The 26,699-nt window shown below is 45.9% G+C and overlaps 1 protein-coding gene across 3 annotated transcripts in view; it reads right to left on the bottom strand.

Moving 5' to 3' along the window:
- THSD4 (thrombospondin type 1 domain containing 4) overlaps positions 1 to 26,699 on the bottom strand; it is a 715,204-nt gene that overhangs the window by 84,602 nt on the left and 603,903 nt on the right. For all 3 annotated transcript variants that reach the window (XM_066388579.1, XM_066388578.1, XM_066388580.1), the window contains one exon: positions 18,725 to 18,929. In XM_066388579.1, coding sequence (XP_066244676.1) covers positions 18,725 to 18,929 — 205 coding nt within the window. The remainder of the gene's footprint in view (positions 1 to 18,724; positions 18,930 to 26,699) is intronic.

Below are 26,699 nucleotides of genomic sequence, written 5' to 3'. Positions count from 1 at the left end.
GGCATAGACGGTCTTGATGGAGCTCAGTATGTCAAGCTGTAAGACCTTGGCTGTGGACACAATCTGAAGGGGACTTTAGCAAACCCCAGGCTATACCTGTCTACCAAAATGTGAAACATCCAAAAACAGAGACACAAAGAGAATGACAATGTTATTTTTTTAGGAGGAAAGATAATAGCCACTAAGGGTTATACACATGACTAAATATCGAGGTAAAACATTTGCAGATACCTCACTTTGGAAAAACAGAAAAAGAACAGATCGGAAGACATACCAGATAATAGGATATACACATTCTTAGCTATGAAAAATATCTTGATATCTAGCCATGCTATTCCCAAAGGAAACATTTCATAGCTTGGGGCTTTGGGTGAGGTCTTGTAAGGGATTATAGTTCCAGATGCCATCTTGAATCCCATGTGGACCACCAGGCTATTGTCCTGACAAGCTGATTTGGCAAATTTGGCTGACAGGTTCCCTTCTTCCCTCACTGCTCCTGGGCTTCCCTAGTCACCCCGCCCAGCCTTTCCAACCCCACTCCCCTTGATCCTTCACCATCCCACTCTGAGCTAAAAGTTCCAGACACTGAACTCCTTAACATTCTCAGAACATTCTATGTTTGTTTACACTTTAATGCATTTCTGGTGTGTTCCCTTTGTCTTCAAAGGTCTTCCTCCATTCTCACCTGGTGAACTTAGTCTCCACAATCCAGCTCCGAGGCTGCCCCTGGGAGGCCTCTAACACCCTTTCTCTCCCCTCCACACCCTTCGCGCAGAGGTTCCTGCTCCCTCTGACTCTGCCTTGTCCCCAGCTCACTGTGTTCCCGGGTTGTTCAGTCTTCTGTCTCCCCTCAAGGCTCTGAGCTCTCCGAGGGCAGGGAATGGTGTGATGTTTGATAAATGTCCAATAATATCTGCCCCCCAACACTTAACTCAAATGCAGATTTTGCAAACTTCATCATTTGCAAAGACCCAAGTGTTGATCAGGATTATTAAGGTTGCTCTATCTTCCTTCTCTCATTTCATCTGATGCCATTTAGGCACCAGGGACCTGAATTCTACATCATCCCTATCCTGTGGTGTCTGTAATCATCACGTTTTCTCTGTCTTCTGTCATCTGGCTCCCAAGTGCACACTTTCTTTTAGAGCAGAGCCCCTCAGATGTTTCACCCCATCCCATTCCTCTGCTTGTCGGCCCAGGGATCCTCTGGCCATGCCAGCTGGAGAACAGGTGTGTTTATGTCTAGGTGTCTAGGTGTCCACTTTCCCTGAGCAGATGCTCCCCTCATTTTCCTGAGAGGAACACCTCGTCTGACTAATGAAGCTGGCATTCCAGCACGTTCCATCCCCCAGTGGTGGCTTCCTGGCTCTGATTTGATGCCCCTCTCACAGATCTTCATTTCATGTCACTGTCCCCACTCTCCCCCTCTGCCCACCACCCCACATTCCTGGGGCAGCTCTCCTACCAAATTTCCCCATTTGTTTCTTTCGAAGCTTTTCAATTTCATATTCCTCTGGTGCTTGCTCTGGCACACCGCTCTCCCCTCAGGCTTCCCCTTTTTACAAGTTGTATCTGTGTGCCCTTAACTGTGGCCACCCTAGCACCCCTTGCCCTTGGCATCCTTCCCCCTTTACCACCCAATCACTCAGGGGCACTTCTCCTTTCCATTCCCTGGTTGTCTGCCCCCTGCATTAGGAAGACTGTTCCCTCAAGTCCCATACACACTTATGGGTACCCCAGGGTCCGCATGCTGAGCTGAGCTACCTGGACACGTTAGTGGTTTTGGGCTTAGAGCAGACCTAGTTCTGCCTGGGAGGTTGCTTCTGGTGATGGGAAGGGTTCTAGTTCTTTTATAATAACTCATTGAGCTACTCACTGGTTCTGTGGGAGTTGCTTGGGGGAGGAACAAGGAGGATACAAGAATGGGAATATGAATTCAAGAGGCACAAAAGTTAAAGTTGAAATTAAGAGCCAAGGATGCCTGGGAAGTCCCACGCTCATGATAATTCTTGATCACACCTCTCTGCCTGCCCTGAGTAGCTCCACTTCCAGGCAATGTGGCCGTTGAGTGTACACGGGCCCCAGAGGGGTGCCGTGAGGTGCTGTGTGGTTTCTGGCAGTCCTGCGGGGTCTAGCAGGGTGGTCTCTGGCACTGCTATGAACTGCCTCAGAGCTGTGCCTCCGCTCTTCCTGATGGAGTGATGCACAGTCATGGCAGGCAATATGTCCTGACAACCTCAGTCCAGTCTCTTGTAGGTAGAGTGCAGAGCGCATTGCTAGCAGCTGTGGCTGATGCAATGCTGTGAGAACACTCCAGCTCCTGAAACCCTCCTAGGCACATCCAGGAGGGAGCTCGCCCACTGTAAGGAAGTAACTCAGCGCCAACCAGGCAGCTCCCTGACCTTTTCAGCCATTGGCTGTGAAGGACACGCTGTAACATTCTATAGGCTGAACCTGTGTATATAAGCTAACTTACTTCCTGAATAAAGCGGATCTGCGTCACTGAACCTGGTCTTCAGAGTCAGGTCTCTGTCTTTGTCGTCCTCACCCCCAGTGGGCCTTGTCCACAGTCTCTGATACCTGCACTGTTTCTTGGAACACCATGATATGGACAGCAGCCATTAAATTCCGTTTTTAACTGTGCTTGTGTCTGGGAGCAGAAGTTAAAAACTGAAATAGTGTATGTATTATTTCTTACAATGGCTTGTTGAACCCACAGCTATTTCAATAAAAACTTTAATTAAATTAAATAGAGGAAGGGAAAAATAAGTTGCTAGAAACATGTTGAACAAATTGAAGGATGTGGAATTTCTTAGAAAGTTTAACCATGTTATAAGAAAATAGGGTGACCCAACGGCATGCCCACAGTATGCCAGACATTTTATTAAAAATCATCAAAAACTGATCTGGCAGCAACTGATGAAAAGCCAAAAACAGGTCAAAATCTGTATTTTAGTGCAAACTACAGGGTGGGGTGGGGGCAAAAGTAGGTTTTATAGTTGTTCACATAGAAAATAATACAATAACTAATAAATAATAATACAAAAATAAACTCAGTCCCTGGTCAGTTGGCTCAGTGGATAGAGAGTCGCCCCAGCATGTGGATGTCCTGGGTTTGATCCCCAGTCAGGGGACACAGAAGAAGCAATCATCTGCTTCTCTTCCTCTTCCCATTCCCTCTCCCCCTTCTCTCCCTCTTCCCCTCCTGCAGCCATGGCTGGATTCGTTCAAGTATCAAACCCAAGTGCTGAGGATAGTTTGGTTGGTTCGAGCATCAGCCCCAGATGGGTATGCTGGGTGGATCCTGGCTGAGGAGCATGTGGAAGTCTCTCTCTCTATCTTCCCTCCTCTCACTTAAAAAAAAAAAAAAGGAATAAACTCTGTTTCTCATACTCACAACTGTAAACCTATTTTTGCCCCACCCTATATAATATAAAGAAAAACAAATAGAAAGAGGAGAAATCTCAGCATGCAAAACTTCATGGGCGGCTGTGACAGTATAGGAGTCACTAGAGTGTAAAGGAAAAGCCACACCACAGCCGTGCGTTTCCCAGTAGAGCCTCTGGCAGACAGTGTCTCCTATGTGGTCCTCGCCAGAGTGCAGCCTCACCCGAGAGGCCTTTGCACATGCCACTGCCTCTCAGTCCCACCCTCGGCACAGTCTTTCTCCCTCCGCCTCCCTTCTAGTTCAAGATCTTGTGTGGCTGGTGGCTCCAAAGAGACAGATCCCAGGACTTGGACCTCCTTGTCCTGATGTGCTCACCAGAAAGCATGAGAGGACCACCCATGGATGCTTCCTGCAGAGGCGGTTTTCTGGGCTCCCACACCTTTGGTAGCAATGAGAAAGGGCGATCCACTGCAGGTTTTTCAGACTCTCCTTTCCCAGCCAGGATCCCCCCCCCCCACACACACATTCTGAAACTAACCATGAGTTAATACCAGGGTTGATTCAGTCTTCAAATAAACCTATGACTATATGATATCTAGAACGACAGCAAGAAATCTGAGATGTTTTTGCATGTTTTCAAAAGCAGTTTTGAATTCACTCATGATTATTTTAGGAAATCTCTCTTCTTTGAAGTGTTTATTTTTTCCCAATTGGATGTTTTATGGAATTATAATTCCAGGATAATGACTTGCAAATTAAGTTTATTCAACTACTGAAAAGGGAGATTTAAATAGTAAATATCTCCCCAGGTCAGCATTCGTCATATTGTCTACATTGGAACATGAGTCCTTCCAGACACTGGCATGTATAGCAGACATCTTACTGTCACCATTCCCCTACCCATGCCACCTGCTACTTCTCTAAGTTACCCTCGGATGCTCATGGGAAATGGGGATGTCTTGGTCCCATCCCCAAGCACAGAGGAGGAGCCAGAGCTGGAGACAGTGGTTGGGACAGCCAAGCAAGGTCACTGCTGCTGGCTCTGACATCCAGTCACTGGTAACTTCCTGCACACTGCTGAGCTCACCCGCACACCCCAGTGAACAGTGAACGAGGAATGCTCTCGGGTTGCATACATGTCCCGCTGTGAAACCCAGCTTCTGTCTGGCTAACTCTCCTCAGCTTCCAGCCTATTATTTGGGGGGGGGGGGGTCCCAAATGTGTTTTGAAGGATGGCTTGGGAGCATAATTCCAGCCAGGTGAAACCCATTGCAGCAGTTCAGTTTAGAATGATAGGAAAAATCAAAATTAAGACTTCAATGTTCTCTTATGTGTGTGCACACCCACCCACGTCTCTCATCAGCTTGTGTATGACTGTTCTGGTCACGCGTTCTGTATATATTAACATCCTGGTATTTTGTTGCTCTCAAACTAATTGTGTGGGAAACTGGCCCAACTGGGGCCCTGGTCATGACGTGAAGAAAGAACACACTGTTGCGATGACTTGTTACTTTTGGTGAATGTCCCGGCTGGAATTTTGTGACTTTCCGTGGCAAGGCATGACCACACTGCCATTTTTGGTTGCTTGAGGTTTTCACCTGGACAGCGTGATCTTTGGGAATCTTGACCCTTGTTTCGTTTTGACTTCCCTGTGGATATGCTGGGCCAAGTCTTCATGTATTCATCGCCCTTGGAGATGAGGGTCTTCAGCTGCCCAGAATCCAGCTGGTGGTCCAATGACCCTCATTGGGCTCACTAGGAATCCCCGGAGCAAGGCTACCTGATGCTACAAAGGAGAGAATGTCAATCTCCCACACCCTATAAAAAGAGAAACACTTCCCTGAGTCATGTGTTGAGAGCCCATGAGGTGCCAGGTAAGAGAACCTCATGCAGTTTAATCCTTCCAGGATGCCCAAGATGGGGACAGTAAAGGTCGGAGAGATGGAAGCCAATTGTAACGAGCTGCGCATCGGGGAAGTGATAACGCTCGACATCAATCCTGCCAATGCCTGCCTCCAAAGCCTGTGCTTTCTCCAGACAGGCTGCCCTTAACCACGAGTTAGCAGTCTCAGTCTCTGGCAGGTGAGAGTGGAGGATGACACCTGCATAGTGGAGGCAGGGCCCGTTGATTATGAAGGAAGGGGGTGTATTAGGTTTCTACTGCTGCTGTGACAAATTATTACAAACTTAGTGGTTTAAAGGGTCACCCATTTATTACCTTGGAGTCCTAGAGGTCAGACATCTGTACTGGGTCTCACGGAACTAAAATCAAGGTGCTGGCATGTGTTCCTTTATGGAAATTCTAGGGGAGAATCCATTTCCTTGCCTTTCCTACCTTCTAGAGCTGCATCTCTTGTACTCCTCGGTTCATGACCCTTTCCTCCATGATCAATGCCAGCATTTTCTTTTCTTTTCTTTTCTTTTGTTTTTAGGTAAAGGAAGGGAGATAGTACAATAGACTCCTGAATGCGTCTTGACCAGGATCCACCCAGCAACCCCATTTAGAGCTAATGCTTGAATACTGGGCTATTTTTAGTGCTTGAGGCCGATGCACTCCAGTGGAGCTATCCTCAGTGTCAGAGGCCACACTCAAACCAATCAAGCCATTGGCTGCTGGAGGGGAAGAAGGAGAGAAGGGGGAGAGGGAGGGAGGGAGAAGCAGATGGTCACTTCTCCTGTATGCCTTTACCAGGAATCAAACCTGACACGTGCATATGCCGGGTCAGTGCTCTGTCCACTGAGCCACTGGCCAGGGCCAATGACAGCATTTTCAAATCTATCTCTAATTTCAACTTTTCTGCCTCCCTCTTTTACTTATAAGAATCCTTACAATTACATCAAACCTATCTGGGCAACCTCCCTGTCACCAGGTCTTGATTAGAAACTTTAATCCCACCTGCAGACTGAATTCCAATTTGCCATCTAACTTAAAAAATACAGAGAGTAAGACAGGGGCATCTTGGGGGGGCATTATTCTGCCGTCCATAGATTCTGCCTCCTCGCCATTTAATTTGAAGCTGGCCAGTGACAGCACTCAGGTCTTTGTGTCCCCTTCTGGCATGTGTACTGATCCCTGGCTCCCACACTGCTAGGAACATTGTGCAAGTCTAGAAATACAGACTCTGCACCATCCCAGGAGGCGAGGGTGGGAGATATGGCTCCTCAGGGACCCTACTTCACTGCCAGGATTCTGAGTTAATGCCCAGTAGTCCAGAGAGGGAGCCAGCAACCCCGAAGAGGACAGTGTCCAACCAGTGGTTTTAGAAATGGGAGGTTTGAGGACACACACAGATGCATTAATCCACCTGTCACAAAAATCTCATTCACACCTGGGGTCAAGACAAAGGGCAAGATGGCCCTTCTGCAAAGACCCCCCTGGCTGACTTTTTATCCCCCCCTTTCCATGCTTAATTGAACCTGATTCCATAAGATAAGAAACCTTACTTGGAGAAGGTATTCGGGACATTTATTATTCCATTTTATGAATTATCAGCGGGAAGTTGGTGAAGGCAGGTTTTGCCTCAGTAGAAAGGACTTTTGAACAACCAGAGCTACTTGGGATTGAAGAGGCCGCCTGGTGAGGACCATGAGGTGGCAGCTCTGTGCCTCTGTTTGTGTCCAGGGAGGGGGCATGGTCCAGACAGAGTCCTGGACTCTGAAGTCACACGGGAGGGAAATACCACCTGGGAGTCCCCTTCATGGTTCAGATGAGCTGCTGATCCCTTTATAGGCGCCCTTCTGTTGGACCCTAGGACCTCAATGGAGGAAAAAGTGTCAGCTCTACTGTATGGATCAGACAGCTGAGGGAGGCCCAGACCCGCCCTTGGAGCCCGGGTGCTCTGGGCTCTCACTTGGGGCCTGCTCAGTTCCTGAGAGCATGAAGTTGACATTGCAGGTGGAAGCGGCAGCATATAATATCCCTTCATTTAATCCCCTTGGCATTTCTATCCTTCTCACTTTATATGTAAGGAGAAGGAGAGTTGCAGCATTTAAATAACATGCCAAAGATCACAGAGCTGCCCAGAGGCCCCAAGTCCGGGGTTCTCAGCACCCCACCCCACTCATGGGCACTGCTTCGGGAAGCCCGGAGGCCCCGAGCACCTTGGGGAACCAGGTGGTGGCCTTCAGAGTGGGGAGGATATGCCAGCTCCCAAATCCATCCCGGTCTGACTGGAGCCATCCACCTGAGGAACCCAGGGGGATAACACACATTTGGAGGACTAAAAACTCTTCCTAGATGTCTCCAGAAGGAGAATGATTGTTTTGAAGGTCACGTTTTGGACATGCTGTTCTCGATCAGACTCTCACTGAGTTGGAAGTAAATTGAAGAGTTCTGTGGGTCCTCCCAGCAGCGCTTCAGGGTGCAGGTTCCCAGGCACCTGCCTGGCACCTAGCCTCGAGCCACAGCCTGCCTTGCACCTTGTCTCAGGGGCTGAGAGTGAGGCCAGGCAGGGAAGGGCCTTGCTCTCAGGAAAAGTCAGTGCAGTGATGCTGGAACATCTCTCACAACTGGGGACGGAAATGTCAAAGTGAGTAACCAAAAACAATAAATTAGAAAAACAAATGAATGCTCCTCCCACCCGTTTCTCTAAAATCAATTAATCAATAATTTAAATAAAAAAAATAATGAACATGGGTGATTATTCCAAGATGTTAAAATTTTGCCTCCAAAAGTACATTTTTAAAAATTACAAGCAGCTCACAAAAAGAAAAAAAAAAGTACTATGGGCATTAAATGGGTAATTTAATAGAAGAGTGTTATTCTTTTTAATTATAACGGTTTTAATTTCCCCTTTGCCTCTATTATTTCTGCTAACAAGCTTGTTGACTGGGCTGGAACTGATTATGAAAGGCTGGGAACAGGTTTTACTGCCCAGAACAACATTTTTACACATTAGTGTTTTACGTTTTAGTTTTACAAATCAAATGCAATAGGGAGTCTCTTTTAAAAGTCAGGACACAATTCAGAATATTACCACAGGATGACATCATTTTAGCGTTGAAATACATTCATCTTTAGGGTGAAGTCTGGGTCTTAAGGATAACTAATTCTACACAAACTCTTATAGGTAGGAAGGAAAATGTTCTTTGCAATCTCTGAGAACTACAGGAAAATTAAGGGAATGACTCTGGATGGGATGAAAGACAGAAACTGGGTTAATGGAGGCTTCCCAACAGTCAGTCGATCGAAAGGCTGTGCTAAGTACTATGTGCCCACAGAGAATTCAGGTGGGAAGCGTGGGATGTTATGAAGAAAGCGGAAAATAGATTTGTACTCAAGGATCTCTTATTATTAAAAGGGAAGGTTGGAGAAATTATTATATAGAATACATATAAACACATGGGAACAAAACAAACATAAGTTATAAGTGAAGTTATAACTGCAGCCAAAACCAGACTTGCCTCATAACAGACTCCCTATAAATGCCTGTTGAATGAACAGATGAACAAAGAGACATAATCTGCACATAAACATTCGAATGTTTTTGGAGAGTGGACAGTGGGTACGGAGGGATTCCCGCATGTTCATTCACAAGCTCAGCTCTGGAAGTGGTGGTGATTTCTCTCTGACATCTATTTCCTAAAAATAAGCTGCTCACAAAACTAGGGGATATTTCAAAATGAACACTCCAGTACTTTCAGCCTTTTGTACAGTGCATTTTCAGCAACAAAAGTTGGTTTTGCATCTCATTTGCATAATTAAACAACTTATTTTGACTTGTTTGCTTTTCTGATGTTCTTGTTTAATAAAAAAAAAAACACCAAATGCTTCTTTATTTCATCGCTTCATATTCATTTTAAAATATCCTCTAATTTTTGTGAGCAGTACAGGAAGTGTTACCAGGAGGAAGCTGTGGTGCCCGGGTCCTGGGCTCCTCGTTCAAACAGCCAAGACTCCCGCAACTTTGAAAACTCGGAGCGGATTAGCATAATTATTTCTGTAACATATAAATTCTTATTTAGAACAGCAGAACATAACTGCAGTGAGGAGTGAACTAAACAGTTGTAAGGGACGAGGAATTAAAGAAAGTGAATGCCTCGTAAGGAGCTGGCAGCTCGATTTTTGCTCCCGGGTGGTTGACAGACTTTGTGCCCAGAGAGGACCGTGACACTTTCCTCAACGACATGTGTGCACGTGTGGTGAGCCCAGCTCTGGTGTCTGTTACCAGGTGGGCAAGTGACTGTCCCTTCCCTGGCTGCTGTTCCTTTGTGTGCTGGCAGAATTCTCTTTCAAGATCGCCAGCCGGTGGAGAGTGAGGTGTTCAGACTCTTAGGCACTTTCCCGATCTAACAGGCCCTCATTAGTACAGGTTGGCTACAACGGCCTGTGGGCCAAAGCTGGCTTGCCATATGTTTCTGTAAACTCGGTTTTATTGGAAACCAGTTGCTGCATTCCCACTACAACTAACTGCAGGGTCAAGCAGTGTGGTGACCAGATGTTTCACAAAGCTTAAAATATGACTTTCTGGTTTTTTATAGAAAAAGTCTAGCATAGTAGTGCTGGAAATCTTCCTCTGACCCAAATGCTACTGCCCTCACCCGTGAAGATTGAATCAGTGGCATTTATCACCACCACCACCACCACCACCTCCGTCACTTTCTAGTAAGCATGGCTTCAGGCATTCTTCCTTGCTCCACCCTCACAACCTGAGTTTAACATCATGGTGTTTGTGGGTAAAAGGCCACGTGGTCACTCTGTCCCCTGTGTGCTCTGTTTCACGCTTTACACAGAAAGACAGGAACTGAGGAAGGGATGAAGGGAGACTGCTCTAGCCATCTCAGGACAAAGGCACTCCTATGGGGAGGGACAGACAGTTGTCAGTTTTTGTGTCTGGTACAAACCCGATGGCTCCGACTCCATCAGTAAAAGAGGGAGAAAAAAATGCCCTGCTCTTCTTGTTCACCCAACTCCTGAAATTGCACAGATCACTGTCTCTGAAGCAATAAGACTGGAAATTCACAGCACGAGTATGAATACTGAAACATGTGAATACTATTAACAAACGCCTTTAATAATTTGGGTTAAAGAATAAATCAGAATTATACATAATGGGTAGAGGGTTTCAGTTTTGGAAGCTGAGAAAGTTCTGGAAATGAATGGCTGATCACACAACATTGTGAATGTACTTAGTGCCACTGAATTGTACACTCAAGATGGTTAAAACCATAAATTTTATGTTACATATATTTTGCCACACTTTTAAAAAAGTTAACATTTAGAGGAGGCTGGGTGAAGGGTATGGGGAACTCTATTATCTTCACAATTCTTCTGTAAATCTAACAGTATTTAAAAATTAAAAAGTTTAAAAAATGACACATTATCCATTTTGTATAATAGCACTTCTCAAAGTATCACCTTTGAGAGCCTTTCCTGGGTCTGTGATACCAGGTCTATTTTCATAACAACACTAAGGCGTTATCTGCTTTTTCTTTCTCACTTGCTCATGAACCTAAGAACATGACAGGTCTGTCGACGTGGTGTCAGATTCCACATTGCGACCAATCTTGAAGAAGCGACCATTTTTCTAGTTTGGTGCACTGCCAAAGAAAAAGATTCACAATCATCTAAAGATGATTAAAGCAATCTTTCATTTTCAAACTATGTAGCTATGTGAGGTCAGACTTCCTCATACAGGACAGCCAGAACAACGTATGTCAGCAGATTGTATGCACAAGCAGGTATGAGAACCTGGCATCTTCTATTAAAGCCAGGCACTAAAATATGCTTGCAAAATTGTAAAACAATGCCACTCTTCAAACTTTTTGGCTTAGGGAAACTCTTTACTTTTCTTTCCTCCCTCCCTTTCTTCTCTGTCTCTCTCTCTCTCTTTTTTTTCTTAGTGAGAGGAGGGGTGTTAAGGTAGACTCCCACATGCACCCCATTTGGCAACCCTGTCCGGGGTCAATGCTAGAGTACTGAGCTATTTTTAGCATCTGAGGCTCATGCGTTCATACCAACCGAGTTATCCTCAGTGCCCTGGGCTAATGCTTGAACCAATCAAGCCACTGGCTGCAAGAGGAGAAGAAGGAGAGAAGGGGGAGAGAGGGGAAGACAAGCAGATAATCATTTCTCCTGTGTGCCTTAATAGGAATTAAACCCTAGACATCCATATACTGGGCTCTATCCACTAAGCCACCAGCCAGGGCTGGGGAACAGTTTTCAAAAACTGTTTTTATATAATGAGTTTATTACTGTTAGTTTAAAAAATTAATAATTTTCAAATTTTAGCATAAAATATGAATACTCTTAAAAAATTTGAATACTCTAAAAAATAATATTTTTGACTATTTATGGTATTCAATATTTTGAATATTGAATAAATAGTAAATACAACTCATATAAACAAAGGTTCTTTGTAGTCTTCCATCACTTTTAAGCTTGTAAAGGGGTCCCGAGACCAAAATGTTTTGGCACCACTGACCAAGGAAATAACAAAAATAAAAAACACACATTAAATTTATGAGATGTAGTAGTCAAAGCCATAAATACTCTTATTTCTTTCTTTTTTTTTTTTTCTGGGGTTGGAAAGGGGGAGGCAGTCAAAACAGACTCCTGCATGCGCCCGACCGGGATCCACCCGGCATGCATACCAGGGGGCGATGCTCTGCCCATCTGGGGCGTTGCTCTATTGCAACCAGAGCCATTCTAGCGCCTGAGGCAGAGGCCATGGAGCCATCCCCAGCGCCCGGGCCATCTTTGCTCCAATGGAGCCTCGGCTGCGGGAGGGGAAGAGAGAGACAGAGAGAAAGGAGAGGGGGAGGGGTGGAGAAGCAGATGGGCGCTTCTCCTGTGTGCCCTGGCCGGGAATCAAACCTGGGACTCCTGCACACCAGGCCGATGCTCTACCACTGAGCCAACCGGCCAGGGCATACTCTTATTTCTTAAAAAAATGGAAATCAAGGTGTGAATTTTAAAAGTTTATAAAGTCAAAAAGAAAAAAATAACACTTGCATTATAAACTGAGATCTGGTTCTCCAAAAAAAATTTTTTTAATAAGCAACTTTAGTAAAGAAAAAAGCAATAGTTCAAATAAATAATATTATATTATAATTAAAAAATAATACATCAAAGTACTTTTAAATTATAAGTGTGGCCCTGGCTGGTTGGCTCAGTGGTAGAGCATCGGCCTGGCGTGTGGAGATCTTGGGTTTGATTCCTGGTCTGGATACACATGAAAAGTGACCATCTGCTTGTTCACTCCTCCCTACCTCTATCTTTCTCTCTCTCTTTCCCTCCCACAGCCTTGGCTCAAATGGTTGGAGCAAAGTTGGCCCCAGGAGCTGAGGCCTCACCTCAGGCGCTAAAATAGCTTGGTTGCCAAGCAACAAAGCAGTGGCCTCAGACCGGTAGAGCATCACCCGGTAGGGGGCTTGCTGAGTGAGTTCCAGTTGGGGCACATTTGAATCTCTTCATGTAAAAAGACACAGTAAAAGAATTACCAGATTGACTTAAGATGAACAAGAAACTGTGATAGAGTAGAAGCCTTAGAAGAAATTTTAAAGTTACAAAAAATAATTTCTTCCTCAAAGATCCTAGGGCCAGATTTTTTTTACTGGTGAGTTGCTGCTAATATCTAAAGGAACAGGTAATGGTATAACCCTCTCCAGGGCATATAAAAATTGGAATGCTAATCTAATCTAAGCTTCAGAGAGGTAGCACAAAATGAAAGCAATTGGCCTGTCTCACTTATGAATTACAGATTTTTAAAAATTTAAGTAAGTTACAGGCAAACTGAATTCAACAGAACTTTAAAAATAAAAAAGTCACTGAGAAGACCTGACTAGGTGGTGGTGCAGTGGATAGAGTGCTGACCTGGGACGCTGAGGTCCCAGGTTCGAAAATCTGAGGTCACTGGCCTGAATCCAGGCTCACCAGCTTGAGAGTGGGGTTGCTGGCTTGAGCATGGGATCTTTGAAATGATCCCATGGTCTCTGGCTTGAGCAAGAAGTCATTGGCTAGGCTTGAGCCCTACCCCATCCCCCAGTCAAGGCACGTATGAGAAGCAATCCATGAACAACTAAGGTGCCGCAACTACGAGTTGATGCTTTTCATCTCTCTCCCTTCCTCCCCACTCTTTGCACACCCTCTCTTTCTCAAAAAAAAAAAAAAAAAAAAAAGATCACTGTGCAGGATGAAGCAGGTTGTATTCCAGGAATGCAAGGATGATTTAATGTAGAAAATTTTTAGGAAAAAATAATTTAAATAGATGCCAAAATGGCATTTAAAAGTCATTCTGATAAAAACATTTACAGAATTAGAAACAGACTGTCTCAGTCTTACAATAAGCATATAATCATACAGTTATTTAAAATATGCATCGAGTATACACCTATCTTTCTTGATAGTGAACATTAAGGTTAAAAATTAAAGTCAAAGTTAAAAGTATAGACATCTGCTATCACTTACTAACTTATGCTCTAGAAGATTTGGCAAAATTTTGATAATATAGCATGAAAAAGAAATCAGAGGTATAACTATTGGAAAGAAGATGTCAATGTTATCATTAGTTCTATACGATAGTAGACAATCATGGGAATCAATGGAGAATGCTTAGAATTAACATTCCAACAGAGTGACCAGCTGAATATAAGAAATCTAAAACTGGTGTTCTATGTACTAATAACAATTGTGAAGATTAGCTAGAAGTGGGTTTCATTCTCCATCATTATCATCACCATCATCACCATACTCCAACCAATACAATTAAATATCTAAGACCAACCTAAATAAGGGGAAATGCAAGCTGTGTTCCCAGGCTGGATGTATGAAAAATGTCCATTACTCCTAAGTTGATTTACAGGTGTTAACACATCTGTGGTATGATGCAGGCTCCAATTCAACTGTCGCCCTCTTTGAGAGACCTTTTCTAATCACGTAGCTGAAATAGCACCCTGCTCTTTCTTTCCCCTGGTTTTCTTTTCTTTTCTTTTTATTCAGTGAGAGGAGGGGAGGCAGAGATAGACTCCCACATGTGCCCCAACTGGGATCCACAGGGAAAGCCCACTAGGGGGCGATTCTCTGCCCATCTGGGGTGTTGCTCTGTTGCTCAGCAACTGAGCTCTTCTTAGCGCCTCAGGCAGAGGCTATGGAGCCATTGTCAGTGCCCAGGGCCAACTCGCTCCAACTGAGCCATGGCTGTGGGAGGAGAAGAAAGAGAGAAAGAGAAAGAGAGAGAGAGAAAGAGAGAGTGAGAGAAGCGAGAGGGGGAGGGGTGGAGAAGCAGATGAGCACTTCTCCTGTGTGCCCTGACTGGGAATCGAACCTGGGACATCCACATGCCGGGCCAATACTCTACCACTGAGCCAAGTGGTCAGGGTCTTCCTTTCTTTATAGCATGTATCACATTCAAATGATCTTTTTGTTTCCTTGCCTCCAATCTTCTCCACTAGAATATAAGTGTATAAGGTTGGGGGTGTGCCTCCTTCTTGCAGTTTTCCCAGCACCTAAAACAGCCTGGCACACGGCAAATGCTCAATGCTCATTTACTAAGTGGATTTAACACCATTTATCACATAAACATGTTCTTGAATGTGTTCTAAAATTCACTGGGAATATATACATGCTAGATTATCTAAAATGTTATTTAAAAGAAGCAAAACAGGAGACTTGCCACGACAAATATTAGCACTCCTTGCAAAGCTGCAACAGTAAAAACACAGTGCGGAAAACGGTGACAGATAAATGAAGAAGAATAAACAGCCACGAAACAGACCAAGGACAGAGATAAGGATAGGGTCCCTTCTCAGCTTTCTAATGTTAGATAAATGAATTATTCAACAAAGTGGGTTGGGAAATCAGCTAAATAGTAGGGAAATCTATATTCTCTCATTTTATACTATACTCCAAATTAAATGTAAAAATGTTCAGTGCCTCCCCCAAATAAGCCAGGTACAAAAGAGTAGAGGTTGCTCTTATTCCATTTATATAAGGTTTTTGGAAAAAGAAAAACAAGCAAAATGAATCTATGGTCAAAGCCATAAATACTCTTATTTCTTTAAAAATAAAAATCAAAGTGAAAATTTTTTTATTTTTTTTTATTATTATTATTTTTTTTGGTATTTTTCTGAAGCTGGAAACGGGGAGAGACAGTCAGACAGACTCCCGCATGCGCCCGACCGGGATCCACCCGGCACGCCCACCAGGGGCAAAGCTCTGCCCACCAGGGGGCGATGCTCTGCCCCTCCGGGGCGTCGCTCTGCCGCGACCAGAGCCACTCTAGCGCCTGGGGCAGAGGCCAAGGAGCCATCCCCAGTGCACGGGCCACCTTTGCTCCAATGGAGCCTTGGCTGCGGGAGGGGAAGAGAGAGACAGAGAGGAAGGAGGGGAGGTTGGAGAAGCAAATGGGCGCTTCTCCTGTGTGCCCTGTCTGGGAATTGAACCCGGGTCCCCCGCACACCAGGCCGATGCTCTACCGCTGAGCCAACCGGCCAGGGCCAAAGTGAAAACTTTAAGGCAAAAATGTTTTAGTTCTTCTCAGGGGTGTGGGGGTTAGTGACTGGGGGGATACTGGGGGGGCTCCTGGAATGTCAGTGGGGTTCTCTGTCTTGATTGGAGTACTCATTACGTGAGTGTGCTCATTTTGTAAAAATTAAAGCTGTGTAGTTTTTTTTTTCCAAGTGAGAGGAGGGGAGATAGAAAGACAGACTCCCACATGTGTCTCACAGAACAGAATATATAGCAGGAAAAGTTGAATAGATAAAGAGAACACTTGTGATGAGAAAAAGACCATCCCAACCACTGTAAACTTGAAAAATGTGAATGTTATGGAATGTGAATTATATCTCAAAAAAAAAAAAAAAAAAAAAAAAAGCAACCCAGGTGATGCTACATCCCAAGTGATGTTTAAGTTCTACAGCCAGAATCTCCTATTCGTGTCCTCTGGAGCCTCCCTCACTACAGCCTCCTCTTCTGTTCTCCCTCTTCCTTCTTTGCCTACATGGCATCATGTATTATTGCCACTAACTCTGAACTTCTCAAGCACCCCACTGGTTGCTGGGCAGAGGAAGTTTAACTTTCTGAATCACCCTCCCATTGACTCTGGGTTCTTCCCTTCTCTGTTTCCTCCTCCTCTTTTTTAGGGGGAGATGGACTTTCAATTCCATAAAGCTTTGACAACTGACAAGCTCTCTGAGACAAAAAGAAAAGGAATGAATATTTGTCAATTGCTAATAAACACCAAGGGGCTCTGCTGGGTTCTGAATATTTGTTATTCTATTGCTGCTCCCGAATACGTCTAAGGTCAGGATTCTCATTCCACACGCTAGATGGAGACATTGAGCAGTTTCCGTTCACATGTCCAGTGGATAGTCACCATAGGTATCAATTTTATGTTCAGAGGGCACAACTTTAAAAATCCTTTTCACTGAATAAGACTAATTCAAGCCAAGGAAAACGTACTTAAACGACACAAAGCTTATCAAAAGCAGTATTGTGCCCTGGCCGGTTGGCTCAGCGGTAGAGCGTCGGCCTAGCGTGCGGAGGACCCCGGTTCGATTCCCGGCCAGGGCACACAGGAGAAGCGCCCATTTGCTTCTCCACCCCTCCGCCGCGCTTTCCTCTCTGTCCCTCTCTTCCCCTTCCCCAGCCAAGGCTCCATTGGAGCAAAGATGGCCCGGGCGCTGGGGATGGCTCCTTGGCCTCTGCCCCAGGCGCTAGAGTGGCTCTGGTCGCAACATGGCGACGCCCAGGATGGGCAGAGCATCGCCCCCTGGTGGGCAGAGCGTCGCCCCATGGTGGGCGTGCCGGGTGGATCCCGGTCGGGCGCATGCGGGAGTCTGACTGTCTCTCCCTGTTTCCAGCTTCAGAAAAATGAAAAAAAAAAAAAAAAAAAAAAAAAAAAAGCAGTATTGTTTGCTGGTGCATATGAACACAATCACATGTCAAACAATCCTCTGAAGAACACGTCCCATCTAGAAGACAGGATGTTTATGGAGATGCGAGCTCCTAAATAGGACAAAAGGAAGGAGAATACACACAGACTACTTTCTGCAACTAAAAATAACACACACACACACCATTCTTGGGGAACCTAGGCTTACTGCCACTTTGATAGCTCCTAGGTTTGCCAGAGCAAATGTAACAGCTTTCCACTTTAACTGGGTTTGTCTCAGGGTTCCATCTGCCATCTTGTCCTCCTCTCCCAACCCCCCAATAACAGACAGTGAGCTGGTTTTGGTTGCCTTTGGGCAGAAAAGGAAGAGCTGCAGAACCTGGAGCTCTTCAAACTGCTGCAGCTGTGGACTGCTGCATGGCTGGTGGTGTGTCAGATGGACCTGGTTCTGAGGACTGCCCCGGGGCAGCATCTCTCGGTACACTGTCACGCTTGGAAAAAGACCACCTGGGTTCCAATCCCAGCTCCACTTCGTCCTTGCCACATGACTTAGACAAGTTGCATAATCTCCATGCCTGTTTCCTGATCTGTTACATGGAGATGGGAACAACTCCTATTCCCCAGGGCTTTTAAGAGTGTTCAATGATCCAGTACGTGGAAAGTACTAAGAATAGTGCCTGGCACCAGTCTGTGCTATTTTAAGTTTCTGTTAAATAAATAATTCAAAAAATAAAAACAAATACGGTTCATCAAAAGACTGAGAAATTGTTTTCCTCATTGTTATTTTGTTAACAGATTTATACATGCTCACTTGGATTAGATCTAATTTGTCAGGCCACAATAGTTTTGCATTAAAATGCAATCAGCCAGAAACTCAGAAATTCGACAAAGATTTCCCTTTGCAGGGAAATGGGCTAAATGGGCTCTTGTTATTGATGATATTGTTCCAAATGATTGCTGAGCAACTCTGCAGCTGTTCAGAACACACACACACACACACACACACACACACACACACGCGCGCGCGCGTGCACGCGCGCACACAATGCTGCCCAGGCAGATGGGGTAGAAAGAAGGGAAAATGGCTTTCCTTTAGATTCCCAGGGAGTGAAGTTGCAGACAGGACCACAAATGCCCTGGCCACCTCAAACTCTGCAACAGAACAGACCAGCGGCAGACCTCCGGGCTTTTCAACGAGCCTCCACCGGCTCAGAGAGACAATTTGGCCCATTATCGAATTCATAATCAGTTTCTCTTGGAAAGAGGAAAGGATGGCTTACTTACATAATTATTAAGCATATACTTGCAATTAGGACTTTTAAAATCTTTCTCCACCCAAGCTGCTCATTTCAAGGGGAAAGTGGTGCTTTGACATTCCCAGTGACATCTTCTACATGTCGGAGGACCTCTGGACACTGGCGTAACCAGTGTCATCTTGCGAGCCTGTAGGGAATACACTGCCTGGGGTGACAGGCAGCTTGCTCTGGAGAAAGACCAAGCTCACCCAGGTAGTTGTTGCTCTTGTGCATCTCAGTGATGTTGATCTTTGTGGCTCCTTGGGGGATCTCGACGACGCGGTGGTAGCCCAGGCTGGTGAGGCTGTGCTTAAACACGCCCGACACGACCTGACAGCCTGTGTTGTCACCGCCGCACACCCCGCATTTGTCCACCACCTTGTCGGAGCCTAGGTAGTCATCACAGCCAATGCTCTGCAAAGAGGTGGAAAACAGAAGACTCGTGTAGCATCTGTTAGGGCCACTGGGGGAGAGGGAGAGAAAAGGCTGAAGGTCAGGGGACTCAAACTGACCCCTCCCACCCTGTTTGGTTCCTGCAGATGAGCAGATTCATGCCTCTTTTCACTCAACAGTATTCACGGAGCACCCAGTGGAGGGATTCACATAATTTAACAGCTGGTTCTCTGCCCTGATGACTGTTTTAAGTATAAAAAAAGATATACCAAAAGGTAGTTTACTATTTCATGCATTTAATACTTAAATAAGAATAAAAGTGGTACACAAAACTAGATTGTTAGAAGAGTTTTAAAATATTAAATAATATCTGACAAAAACTAATACAAGTTGTCACCCTTGGTTGTTTGCTACTTTTTCTCTTTATGTTATACATTTGTTTACTGAAGTAACAGCGTTAGAGAATTAAAATATAGTATTTCATCCAAGGCACAATGAGTTTTATGAAATAAATAAATGGTACAAGCATAGTTCCATCAAAATTTTTTCACCTGTGGATGGAATGAACATTATCATGGGCACTTAGAACACGCTGTTGCGCAGAAGAACGTTAAAAAAGAATAAGGAATGTCAATGTGTGATTTCCACATTGGGCAGCTGCCCAGGAACCCACCTTAGAGAGAATCCTAATTACAAGTGCCATTTAACAACCGTTTGCCAAATTCAACAAAAAATTAGGTATCGGTTCTGCCAAACTGGTATGAACCGGCTGGATCCCAGCACTGGGAGCATCTATTCTGGACAAGGATCTTTTCTTCTAGGTGTGTGTGAAGCACGCATCCAGTGGCCGAGTGGGGACAGTCTACAAACAAGACAAGTTAACCAAACAGAGCATTTGGTGGCGGTAAACAACCAGGGGAAAATAATGTGCAGAAAAAGGGCAGGGAGTGTGAGGATATGAACACTTATCACACCAGTTGCACAATGAAGCTGTCCTGCAAATCCAACCTCCTAGAGAGGACTCCGAGAGGGCGGAGGCCGGACTGTGCTGGGATTTTATACAAAGAAGTTCTTTGGGTGCCACACCTCAAACTGGGGTCTGTCTCCAAGTCTTCTGTTCCCCTCCAAAAGTTGTGTTGGCAGGCCCAGTTTCTTAGGAAATGAAATCAAGCTGGTTGAGACCTGGGTACCCCCAAAGGTCCTTGTCGCTCCGGGGAGCTCAGTGGCAGGACTTCTGCATGGCCATCCCAGCGCACTTCCCTGGACAGAGGGGGGGAAGCTGGGCCAGGAACGTGGGCGGACTAGACGTCGCACGTCTATACAGGCGTGTACAAAGACAGCTCAGGCAGTCTCAGCAGTGTTTAAGGAGCTCTGCCCTCCTAGTGTCTCCTCCCTAAGAGAATCCCCAGTTTCTCATCCCAAGATCATTTCTCTTTATCTCCTCTCCCTCCACTCATGTTTCTGTTGGGGAAATTTTTTATTTTTTTATTTTTTTATTTTTATTTTTTTTACGTTTTTCTGAAGCTGGAAACAGGGAGAGACAGTCAGACAGACTCCCGCATGCGCCCGACCGGGATCCACCCGGCACGCCCACCATGGGGCGACGCTCTGCCCACCAGGGGGCGATGCTCTGCCCATCCTGGGCATCGCCATGTTGCGACCAGAGCCACTCTAGCGCCTGGGGCAGAGGCCACAGAGCCATCCCCAGCGCCCGGGCCATCTTTGCTCCAATGGAGCCTTGGCTGCGGGAGGGGAAGAGAGAGACAGAGAGGAAAGCGCGGCGGAGGGGTGGAGAAGCAAATGGGCGCTTCTCCTATGTGCCCTGGCCGGGAATCGAACCGGGGTCCTCCGCACGCTAGGCCGACGCTCTACCGCTGAGCCAACCGGCCAGGGCCGGAAATTTTATTTTGCATAAAAAGTTGAACTTTGGACTGGAATAAAACAACCTTCATGGACTTCTTTCCCACTGCTGGGGCTGAGGCCACAGAGCTCCTGATCATGCCCCTGGACCCAAGATAGGGACACACAGTCTGAGCCAAGAATTTAGTCACATCTCCTCCAGCTGACGGAGTGGGCGGATTGTAGTCTAGACAATGAAATGCCAGACAACAGAATTATTTCACAGAGGTTGGGTGTAGGGAATTGTACTAGAAATCAGGATTGAGTTCTGAAAGTCAAGACCACACATTTGCTGAACATAGGCTTGTGCTGGCTTTCGAATTCTAACCACCTGATCTCATGTCAGGGGGCAAGGTGGCCAGCAAACCATGCAATGTCCACTTCTGACTCTGTTATACAACCCTGGGCATGTGCACGTGGGTCCTATGGATCAAATTGTGCAAGCAGAAGTTCAAGTTGGAAGGTCCTCATTCTTTCCCCTCCAACTGCATGTTTGATTGACAACTTTCTGCAGGCACTATGGGTCTGCATTATTACTTCCATATTTCTGAGGGCGTGAGTCCATCAGTAACAACTGGTCTCCCTCAACAAAGAGCTTCTCTGCAAAGGATTATTTCTGACAGTAATAGAACATCATCTCAATATGTTCATCCGCATCCAATTAGCTTCCCAAAATGCCACATTTGCTCAAATATTGCTTGTCCCGCCCCATGCATATTCTAGTGGGGCAAGCTATCTCTGCCTTCCTAACTCCTTGCTTTGAAATGAAAAGATGCCACAACCAACAGAGATTTTAGAAGGAGATCCCATGTTGCCAAAGCAAGAACCTAAACAGAACCAAGGAGCTGCTTCTGATGGTTGCTGATGGGGAAGTGGTCACTCCCTTCTTCCCTGTCTAGCAACATCCCTCGCTCCCACCCTCCCCACCTGAGGCCATCCCTGCTTCCCCCTGGACTCAACTGCCCCAGACTGAGCTCAATCTCATGGGGTGCCCAGGGTAAAGGGAACAATGTGCATAAAGAACAAGGTAAGAATGGCCACTTAGGAAGTAAGAAGGAGGAAAGCACGTTCACATACCAACGTGCTCAAGTGTCTGGTCACTGGGGAGGATGACACAAGGCTGCAGCATTTGGCTGAAATTTGTCATGAATCTTGTTTGCCAGGGTGATGCATCAGAATTTTGCCCAGTGGGACCTGCAGTTACTGGATGTGTGTAGAGGGGGAGGTTGTGCTCAGATTTATCCCTCAGATAATAACTTGGGCTATAGTGCAGGTGTGCCCTCAAGTGGGCAGAATAGGCAGCCTAGTAAGTGTCTCTTGTGAACAGAAGGTAGGGATATTCCAAGAGTGAACAAGAGTCGAGGATGGGATGGGTGTTGCATTCATCCTCAGCCCACAGCCCCGTTCGAATGGGATGACCACAAAGAAATGGCACAGGCACTAAGTGCTTCATATAGCCACAGATGCAGACAAAAACATCATTTTATCTTGTGAATCAGACATTCCATTAAAATGCTCCTCACAGTGTGATGGATGCCCACCCTCCCAGTAGAATTCCTGCACAGTATGGCCACTCCTCCCAAGGAGAGGGAAGGTGGTGCTTCTGCCCGGCAGACGGCCAACAACTTGGAGGTCCAATAGGCCATACAGTGGAGTGCATGGCCACCTAAAAACTAAAGGGGTGACATCCTATCTCATCAGGGATGGGCTCTGGACTCTGAAAGCACAGGGTTCACTCCTCAGGAAAGAAATCAGAATAAGGGGTGTGTGAACCTTCCTAGAGGTGACCAGATCTGACAGAGCACCCTTCCAGTGCTCTAGGGGTTCCCCGGGGTCTCTGAGACACTAGCTTGCTGTGGAGCTGTCATATGCCCCACACGTACCTCACAAAGCAGGAGGGACAACCCTACAACAAGCACTGGGCAGATGACATGCACTCTAGGTCTTTATTTTCAGGCAGTTGCGTACCTGACAACTGTCCCTTCTCCAGCATGGGGCTCTCGTGAGGATCAGATGATACAACAAGGGAACATTTAGATCGGGTGTCCAGATATAGGATGGCTAAAGACGTGACCTGTGGGCCCGGACCTGAGTGACAAGAAGGACCAGCCCCGGAGGATCTAGACATGCAAACCTGCGTTTTCATCACTGGTGTTGTTGAGTGACTACACCAGGCAGGTGGGCTAGGAAATCCCAGGCTGAATCAGACTCAGGTTCTGCCTCTGGGAACTTGAGTCTAACTGGGGGGGATGAGACATGTACGTGGATTTATTAGGCAGGAGGAATCTTTGCATTCTCTGTGTCAAGCTGGGCCAGGGTCAACTCTCTGTTAGAAGGTTGTTAATGAACAATGGGGTACTTAAAGTCTAGATCAGGGATCTCAAACTCGCGGCCCGCCGAACAATTTTGTGCAGCCCACAGACTAATCCACGAAGTTCAAAATATTTTGGATAAAATTAAGTAAGCCTAGGGGCCTACTTGTATTTTTCATTTCTCTAGCATCCTAGCTAGATATTAGCTTAGTTAACAGCAGTTGTGATGTGAACTACAGTTTCTGGTCGTTTTGTGACACTGAGTAAACTGCATGTACGATTGTGCTTGTTGTACTGATTTTTTTTTGTTTTCAACTGCAGTGAGAAAAGTGTTGCGTAACAGTTGCCTTTTGTAGACCTAGTGCGGCCCGCCGAACGGCTGTGATCTTGCTCTGCGGCCCACATGCTGAGTTGAGTTTGAGACCCCTGCTCTAGAGGGTGTTGCAACATCCCAGCCTGAACCAGGGAACTGCTGATGGAGTGGAGAGGATTTGAGAGACACTTAGGAAGCAAAATGGACAGGCCCTTTGTGACCAATGCACTGGAGAAGGAGTCCGGCCCCTCCCTCCTCAGCCTCACCACAGTCACACTCACACGTCCTCTGAACATGCATTTTTCTCATTAATCTTAAAAGCAATCTGTGATATTTCTAAACATTGTAGGAAAGTAGGATTTAGGAAAGAAGTTCTGTAACGGGCCCAAGGCCCTGCTATTAATAATAAGAGCTGGTGCTGGGGTTTGAATAGAATCCCATGCTTTTAACCATTATGCAAAAATCTACTCCCTCCACTCCCCAGCCCCCAAGGGCTCAGAGGCCAAACTGAAGGTTCCAGCTTTGTTGAAAGAGCTACGGCAGTAGTGACCTAAGTGCCAAGGAAGAAGTTCAAGCACTGTTGCCACAGGCTCCAGGAGGGCTTGGCCCAGGACTGAGCCCTGGCACTCTCCTGTCCCAGTGTGATGGGGTACCGACCCCGTATACACCTCTCCCACAGGGGCTGTTTGAACCCTATCCTTTACACACAGTGAGTGATCACATATTGTTAGCTCGTCACCTTATTACATTAATTTTTACTGTTGTAACTTTTTTACTTTGAAATAGTTTAAGACTCACATAAAGTTGCAAAAATGGTGCAGCGTTCCTGGGACTCCGTACCAAACCTCCCCCAAAGATAACACCTCACGGTGGCCCAGCCCACCATCAAAACCACACACATGTACCGTTGCTATCAGCACGATACATCAACTTGAAAGTAAATCTTCCTTTAGTTTTATCACATTTTCTTGGTATGCAGTTGTATAAAATTCTACCATGTGTCTAGATTCCTGTATCTATCATGCTACTTTAAAGCAGAATATGGCATGTAATTGATGTGTGGAGCAGATGTCAGTTAGCTGGAGAAGCAGTTGGCGTGATGGGAAGCATGTCAGGTGGAAACTCAGGAGACCTGGGCTGCAGCCCTGGTTTGGTCCCTGTCAGGCTGTGTGATGTCGGTGGGTCACTTCTCTGTGGGGTTGGCACCGAAAACATTTCTACCACATGCAGATGTCTGAGGGGACAATGGCCAGAAAAGAATCTGGCCTGAACTCCGGTTTGGATCTCAGGAGATGGGTCAGTGGTTTCAGATGAGGGTGACTTCACAGTGCAGGCCTTTTTCCAACTCTCTCAGAGTGCCACCAGCATCTGCAGGACCCTGGGCATGAGTTGGCTCTGCTACTTGGTAACGCTGAACCTTTGGATTCATCTTCTAGGTGTTCTGAGCCCCGTTCCCTTATCTGCAGCTGGGGCTGCGCAGTGACCCCTGCAGAGCACTCTTGGGAGGATCGGGTGAGGTCAGCATGGAAGGCAGTTGGCAGAATGCTCTTAATAGGGGGCTTCTCAGAAAACACTCCTTTTATTTGATCATGGTCTTCATGTATCAGTTTAATCTGGACTCTGTCTACTTTCAAGTAAATCCCAACATCATGCAACCACATGGAATATATATATACATACATACATACATACATATATATATATATATTGTTTTCTTTTTGTTTTGTTTTATTTTGCAAGAAAGAGAGAGAGACAGACAGGGTCTGACAGACAGGGAGGGAAAGAGATGAGAAGCATCAACTTGTAGTTGTGGCACTTTACTTTTTCATTGATTGCCTTCTCAAATGTGCCTTGACCAGGATACTCCAGCCAAGTCAGTGATCCCTTGCTTAAGCCTGTGGCCTCGGGGTTTTGAGCCTGGGTCCTCAACATCCCAGGTTGATGCTCTATCTACTGCACCACAGCATCTATAACACTTTCTGTGTTATAGAAATAATCCCTTCTTCATTTAGAGATGTGTAGAAAAGTATGAAGAGTTAAGGTTCTTCCCAAGGGATGAACGCCACATACAGCCCTTCACTCCGCCTGCTCCAGCAGCACATGGTGAGAAAGGCGGACGAACACCGGCTTCCCATTTGCCCCTGTTGATTTACTTATTTTGCTCACCTCAAGCTGCAGTTTGAAAGAGGTATGTCTTGCTGTTGCAAAGGCAACTGAACAACTATTAGATATCCTCAGCATTCTTCCGGAGACTTCTTCAACAGGCCGGAGGAAAATTTTGCACGTTGCCAGCCATCACAGAAGACATTGCTCAAGAACCACTCCGAGTGTGCCAAAATTAACCTTAAGTGAAACTCCCTGGGGGAAATGAAGAGTCTAGATGACATATTGCTGGCGACTCCCACTGGACCCTCTGTGCACCAGGGTGGGCGGGCCAGTGCCAGAATGCAGAGAGGGGGCCTCCCAATTCTCTAACTGAAAGCAGATGTCTCTGCATGTGCGCAGTAGACACAGCCTTGGCGGGCCGGCCAGAAGACATGGATAGGTAAACCGACACACCACCATCACCATGTTGTCACAGCAGTACTTGTGTGTTGGGGGGGGGGGGATTATTGAAACCATTAGTAGCCAGCAGCAAATTTACAGTGAGCTAATTTGTGGACGTATGTACGGATGCCAAAACTTTTATTCATGACATCTGTTGAAAGAAATCCTTTGCATATGATAAATATCTCCTGGTTATTACTGTTGGGAATGGTAGATCAATGCCACTTTCCTGGAAAGCAGTTTAGCAATATATACTGTTCTACCCAGCAATTCTTCTTCCAGAAATTTATCTAAGGGAATTATAAGAAATGAGGCCAACAAATTTCTGCAGGCAGGAGCTCCTCACGGTATTATTATTAACAAAGAAATTGGAAACATCTTAAATTTCCTAGGTAGGGAAACAGTTAAATAATATATAGAAACACTCTGGGGAAAATGATCCAGTTTTTTTTTTCCATGTTATTTCGTTAAAATCTTCTAGCACTGAGCTGGCACGTTGACCTTCAGTGCCCCCTGAGGCAGCCTACTAAGTGCCAGCGTGGTGTGGGGTGGGTGAGGCTGAAGGTGAAAACAGACCCAGTTCTGATGTAGGGTCTAAGTTAGGGGTCGGCAAGCTGCATTCAACCCGTAGGCCAAGTCTGGCCCACAGTCTGTTTTTGTAAATAAAGACTTACTGGGACACAAACTCACCCATTGATCTACTTGCTGTTTAGGGCTGCT

The sequence above is a fragment of the Saccopteryx leptura genome, chromosome 6 (genome assembly GCF_036850995.1).
Source record: "Saccopteryx leptura isolate mSacLep1 chromosome 6, mSacLep1_pri_phased_curated, whole genome shotgun sequence".
In the NCBI taxonomy this organism is placed as follows: Eukaryota; Metazoa; Chordata; class Mammalia; order Chiroptera; family Emballonuridae; genus Saccopteryx; species Saccopteryx leptura.
The sequence above is the reverse complement of the archived record's forward strand: the minus strand, read 5'-3'. Positions and strand labels throughout refer to the sequence as shown.